The sequence below is a fragment of the Arachis ipaensis genome, chromosome B06, assembly GCF_000816755.2.
Source record: "Arachis ipaensis cultivar K30076 chromosome B06, Araip1.1, whole genome shotgun sequence".
Taxonomy (NCBI): domain Eukaryota; kingdom Viridiplantae; phylum Streptophyta; class Magnoliopsida; order Fabales; family Fabaceae; genus Arachis; species Arachis ipaensis.
Window position 1 is genome coordinate 93,194,138 of NC_029790.2, and position 6,355 is coordinate 93,200,492.

Consider the following 6,355-nt stretch of genomic DNA (forward strand, 5'->3'; position numbering starts at 1 on the left):
GCATCGGAGTAGAGGTGGTGAAGGACTCGGACGAGGAGGTCCTCGGTTAAGACGCAGAGAAGGGATTCAGACATCATTAAAAAAATAAGAAAAAAGAGAAGAGTGAGTGCGGTTTAGTTTAGGTGAGAACAAAGAGGAACAAGAGGTGGAGGTGGAGAAGGGGATGGAAGATGCGTTTGAAGAGTGTGGAAAAAAGGGAAGAAGAAAAAGATGATGATGAAGACGAAGAAGTGCTGCGTTATTTTTGAGTTAGAGTTTAAAAAGGAATCAGGGACTAAATTGGGGTTTAAACTTTCAATTTCCACATCAACCAACCGTTAGACACTTCAGCGTGGCACTCATTCGCCACGTCACTCCCGCCGGCAAGGAATATGACCAAAAAATATGAGGGGGACCATGTTGATGCATTTTTTTCAATCTGGAGGACTTAATTAGTGCAATTGGGAAGTCAGGGACTAAATCGGTGCATTTTGTGAATCTCAGAGACCATTTTGGGGTTTAACTCGCATGGGAGTGAAATTGTCCATCTAGCTCTCTTTTTTGGTCGTACTATCTCCTTCCAATAATGTTATTCTCCTCGTAATTTCATCAGAGAAATCAACATTATTAAAAGCAAATATCTTTGTAAGAAATATAGCACAGGGCAGGACAACTTTTTTTTTTCACTTTTCACACACTCATATATATATAAAATAAGCCTAAGAAAACTTAGCTACTCTGAAGCTAAATAAAATACGCCAGGATCAGGTTGGTACCCATTCCAGAGTCACACTCATGTTACTGGATTCTAACCCAAAAGAAGAACCTCTTATAAGACTAAATACACATTTATGTCCTAACATTGAGGAAAGAAGCTGATCACTGTGTTAAAATGGCAGAATTGATAGAATACAACTTAGAAGATGTGGATGTTGCTATATTAGCTGTTCGTGTAGCTCTTGCAAAGGGTATGAACTGGGATGACCTTTCACGTATGGTGAAAGATGAAAAGAAAGCTGGAAACCCTGTTGCTAGTCTCATTGACAAGCTCCATCTTGAGAGGAACTGTATGACTTTACTGTTGGCAAACAATCCTGATGAAATGGATGATGATAAGAAGACACTCCCTGTAGATAAGGTTCTTATTTATTTATCACTTCTTGTTGAAGTAGAAATTCATTTCTAATAACAAGAACAATCTTGTTATGTACTAGGTGAGATCTGTTATTCAACAACAACAAAGTCTTATCCCACTATGAGAGATCTGTTATACGAATTCGATTATTAGACGATTATCGCGTTCAATCATAAACCATGTCTAAGCCAATAAGTCATTTTTTACTCTCAGATTTTCACTAAGGTCCATTAGTTTTGGTTGTCAGTTTCACCATCTATCTGGTTTTGTTGAATTTTCTTTCTCAAAGAATATGTGTGATTTCCTCCACCCCACCTCCCCCCCCCCTTTCAATATGTGACATTATTAACCATATTATGTTCACTTTCAAGGTTGAAGTTGATTTAGCTCTCTCAGCTCATGCCAATGCTCGGAGGTGGTATGAACTTAAGAAAAAGTAAGAGAGCAAATAGGAAAAGACTATAACTGCGCATGAAAAGGTGTTTAAAGCTGCAGAGAAAAAGACTCACCTACAGCTTAATCAAGTTGATATAAATTGGATTTGCATATCTTTAATCTACTGTATATATAGCTAAATAGTTATTGGATTCCGATTAGAGAGATGCTGTTACCAGATCATAATATTAGGAATTTTAGTCTTTAGTTTCTTTGTCTAACCCAAAAATAAATAAAATAATTAATTCTTTGTCTAACTTACAATCTGTGTAAGTTGTCCGGATTTTCGTTTAAGTCTCTTGTGTAGTTCTTGCTTTGGATGTTGATTCAGTTCTGAATCAGTTGCCTTTGCTCTTATTGATTGAATGAATCTTTATTTTCAAATTCTTTGGTGAATCTTTATTGAACTCTGAATTATCACAAGGCACTTTCAGATCTTAGGCTTCCATCCTGCTCTTTTTTATTTCAACTTGTAACCACCAAAGATATTAACTTTTTCAGTTTTGGTAAATGCCCATGTCTCTTGTTTGTCCAGCTTCAACAATCTGGAGAAGCTCGACCTCAAACTCAACAACCTAACTTCACTAGAGGTACTCTCTCTTTTTCTTTCTTTTCTGAAAGAATAAATCTTATGGGCATTCTGATTGGCTTCTTATGTATGGTACCGCAGGGGTTGAGGTCATGCGTTAATTTGAAATGGTTATCCGTTTTGGAGAACAAATTAGAAACCTTGGAAGGAATTCAAGGGCTTACTAAGCTCACTGTAAGTAGCTGCATTTTGTGAATATTGTGAATTTAGTTTACTTCTTTCTGGTTGCTAGTCTTGTGTGTTGTGTATCTTATTATTGGATTTAAGACTTCGTTTATTAAAATTTTTATGGTTATTTTGAAAACTACTGTAAGATTAGTTATTAGCTTTTCTTGTGCTGCTGCTACTTACTGGTGTGTGGATTCTGTTGAGTTTTATTGTACATTTCTATCTCCATTTGTGTGCTTTGCTGTTTGCCTTTGCTCTTATTGATTGAATGAATCTTTATTGAACTTTGAATTATCACAGGTTTTGGATGAGAGGGATCGCAGTCGAATATTATCTCCTTACAAGAAAATTCTTCAGTGGATTGAGAATACAAGAAATGTCAAAGTAATAAATTTGTGGCATATTGTGGGCTTTGTTCTATATGCAAATCAGGAAGACATAGTCTCTCTTCCCTAGTAGGTCTGTCCTTTTCATGGGTGGCATTATCTTCAAGGTCTAGTGACTATTTGAAGTTTGGCACTACCATCAGTGTTTTAAGGCATGTGCGTGATAATCTTTCTTTTCCTTTTTCATTCTTTGGTAAGGTTCCAAGATGTAAAGCTTTAATGCTAAAATTGTTATCTATTTATAATTATTGCTGCAAGTTCATCAGTTTCATTGATTATAATTTACTTTGGTAACAAAATTTTGCTTGGCTGTAGTTGGATATAAGAACCAAATTGTGCCTAAGGGATAGTCTATACCTTTTGGCTAAGAGTGCCGAGCAAAGACATAATGACTCAATTGCAAATGGTTGCACCGGAGATGATCAAGCATGCAAATCAATGGTGCCACATAATGGTAGCAGGTATTGGTTGCTGTCTTCACTTCAGTTTTATTGCTCAGAGTTATAAGTACTTAATGTCAGTGCATAGAAAGTACTGTTAAACAAACTTTTTTAATTTATTGCAGAAATATAATGCTATTTAATCTTCTTGATAAGTATAACCTGCAACTTCATTCAGGTGTATGAGATTCATGGATATGGAAACTGACATAAACCCCATTGATCGATCTATAGCACACTTACTGTTTCATAGGCCCCATGATCAATTAATGTCGCATCTTTATGATACTATACCTTTCAAATCCAGTGCCACGGTATGCTTTCATTAATTCTTAACATGTTTAAATGAATGAAGTAGAATATAATCGTTTGATCCTTGCTTCATTTTCTTTATTCAATTGTTTTTCTATGCTTTCTGCAGTGATTATCACTCCTCCACTCCTCCAAAAATTATTATGGCACGCAGAAGAAACCTAGAGGTCTTAGCAGAACAAGCCACCAGGAGAAAAAGAAACCGTTGAATGGATCTTAGAAGAATTGAACAACTAATGTTCAGTCTGTGCTCATGTATTTCCTTGTAAACCAGTGTTGCTTGGGGATTATACTTTGTTTATGTTTTGAATTATATTGACTTGTTTATTTATAGTACTTTTCTTTTAGTTTGATAATACGATGAATTTGTTTATTTTTTGAAATATTATAAATATTCGAATAAAATTAGATAAAATTTGTATTGAATTTATATTTATTTTGTATGAAAACAAGTTTATTTTGTAATTAGAAAAATAAAAAAATACTATTTTACCTTACTGACAGATTTACAGATGGATTTTCTGTCTGTAATCAGAATGTGAGATGATTTTCCAAAGTTTAAATTACAGACGGAAAATCTGTCAAAAAATCTGTCTGTAATTAGAGACGGAAATTCTGTCTGAAAATCCGTCTGTAATTACAGACGAAAAATCTGTCAGAAAGTTCGTCGCCTTCGGGAAATGGATGGAGAATTTACAGAGGGACAAAATCTGTCGGTAATTTCGTCGGTAACCAAAAATCCGTCTGTAATAAAGACTAAATCTATCTGTAAATCTGTCTGTATTAATCCATTTTCTAGTTGTGTTGTGTGCCAAAGCGGACAATATCGTGCTAGCGGGTGGTCTGGGCTGTTATAGATGGTATCAAAGCCGGAGCCCGGATCGATGTACCAGCGAGGGCGTTGGACTCCCTTAGGGGGTGGATTGTAAGGTCCCACATCGGTTGGGGAGGGAAACGAAGCATGCCTTATAAGGGTGTGGATACCTCTCTCTAACATGACGCGTTTTAACGAGTGAGTGTAGGGGTGCTTCGGCTATCATCTCTATTGTCAAAGACAAAATCGTGAGGCCTTGTGTGCCAAAGTGGACAATATCGTGCTAGCGGGTGGTCTGGGCTGTTACAGATGGTATCAGAGTCGAAGCCTGGATCGATGTACCAGCGAGGGCGCTGGACTCCCTTAGGGGGTGGATTATAAGGTCCCACATCGGTTGGGGAGGGGAACGAAGCATGCCTTATAAGGGTGTGGATACCTCTCCCTAGCATGAAGTGTTTTGACGAGTGAGTGGGGAGGGGGGGACTTTAGCTATCATCCCTATCGTTAAAGGCAAAACCATGAAGCCTTGTGTGTCAAAGCGGACAATATCATACTTGCAGGTGGTTTGGGCTGTTACAGTAATTAAATCTTTTTTTAATTGAGCTTTCTTATTTTATGCAGAATTTGAAAATCTAAACTTCACCTAATCACTCTAATTTAAATGTTAATTGTAGTTTTATTTCCTTTAAATTGAGAACCGAATTATTAAGTAACTCCCATACTGTAAACACTATTTGATTTAATTATTAGTCTTTTTGTAAACATTAAAATAATAATTTGTCATTTATGCGTTTATATTAATTTTTGATCTAATTATAAAATTATTTTTCAAGTAAGTGGTGGATGATATTAGTGTTTACAAATTTGGGTTGGCAATTTTAAAGAGTGCAAATTTTTTTAATAGTTTGAGATTGACTGAGTATGTAGTAAATTTTGCTATAATCATTCTTTAGTAGGTAAGTATGATATGACAGATAAATCCTACCATAACAAAAAAAAATGTTTTTGACTTTGACTGAGTATGCACATCATTTCCGTAAGTTGTCCTGAGAGATTCATAAAAAAAAAGTGACAGGTACATATTCTATTAGGGTTAGAATTGCACTCATGGTTAAGGTTACCAATAGAGTTATGGTTTATGGTTTTATTTTACTATTTTTACTATTAAAAATAGTAAAATAATATCGTTCACTACGTATTATTTTATTATTTTTAATATTATATTCTAATATATAATTTATACTCATCACTGATTTTTATGGTTGATTTTAGTATACAGGTAATATAGTTAAACAATAATATTAATAATTCATTGATGGTATGAATAATGTGTGATATATAATACTTATGAATATGAAAATACATTGTAGGTAGACCAATGTTAAATCTATGAATTATGAGTCTAAATGCGAGTTTGTGTGGTATACCAATTATAATCGTGGCACAATTTATTAGGACTGGTTTGTAACCTAAATTAGATGCGGCAGGAACAATTTATCAGGCAAATTGCTCAAGACAGCTAGTAACATGTGTGGCGTTGCATGAAACCCATTAATTGAAAGATAATTATCAAATTGAAAGATAATTTTCTTTAGTAGGGTTCAAATTTGAAGGGACTTTGATTTTAGTAAAACGAAATAAAATTATTTAGTTTTATGTACATATAGTACGAATATTGATGTAAACAAGAGATGTAATCTTCTAAAATATAGTTAATCTTTGAAGATATCTTGTGCAAACATTAAAGCACTAACACAAGGATGTAAAAAATAGGTTTAATTATTCTGTTGGTCTTTATAGTTTTGTAAAATATTTAATTAAGTTTTTGTACTTTTTTTTTCTAATTGAGTTCTTACACCAAATTTTTTTTTATTTGGGTCCCTACACTTTTTTTTTTCTTTTATTTGGGTTCTTGTACCAATTTTTTTTAGTTGGGTCCCTATAAAAGTAAGCCAATTATTGCCAAGAGGGACCTAATTGAAAAAAAATTTGGTACAGGGACCCAATTAAAAGAAAAAAAAAGTATAGAGACCTAATTAAAAATTTCGCGTAACTATAAGGACCAACAGAGTAATTAAATCTAAAAAATAACATCTA

At 34.3% G+C, this 6,355-nt stretch overlaps 1 protein-coding gene across 1 annotated transcript; it reads left to right on the forward strand.

Moving 5' to 3' along the window:
• LOC110264059 (nuclear export mediator factor NEMF homolog) lies at window positions 847-1,571 on the forward strand. The gene is made up of 2 exons (XM_021105809.1): window positions 847-1,117; window positions 1,486-1,571. The coding sequence occupies exons 1-2, from the start codon at window positions 872-874 to the stop codon at window positions 1,552-1,554; spliced, it is 315 nt and encodes a 104-aa protein (XP_020961468.1). The 5' UTR covers window positions 847-871; the 3' UTR covers window positions 1,555-1,571.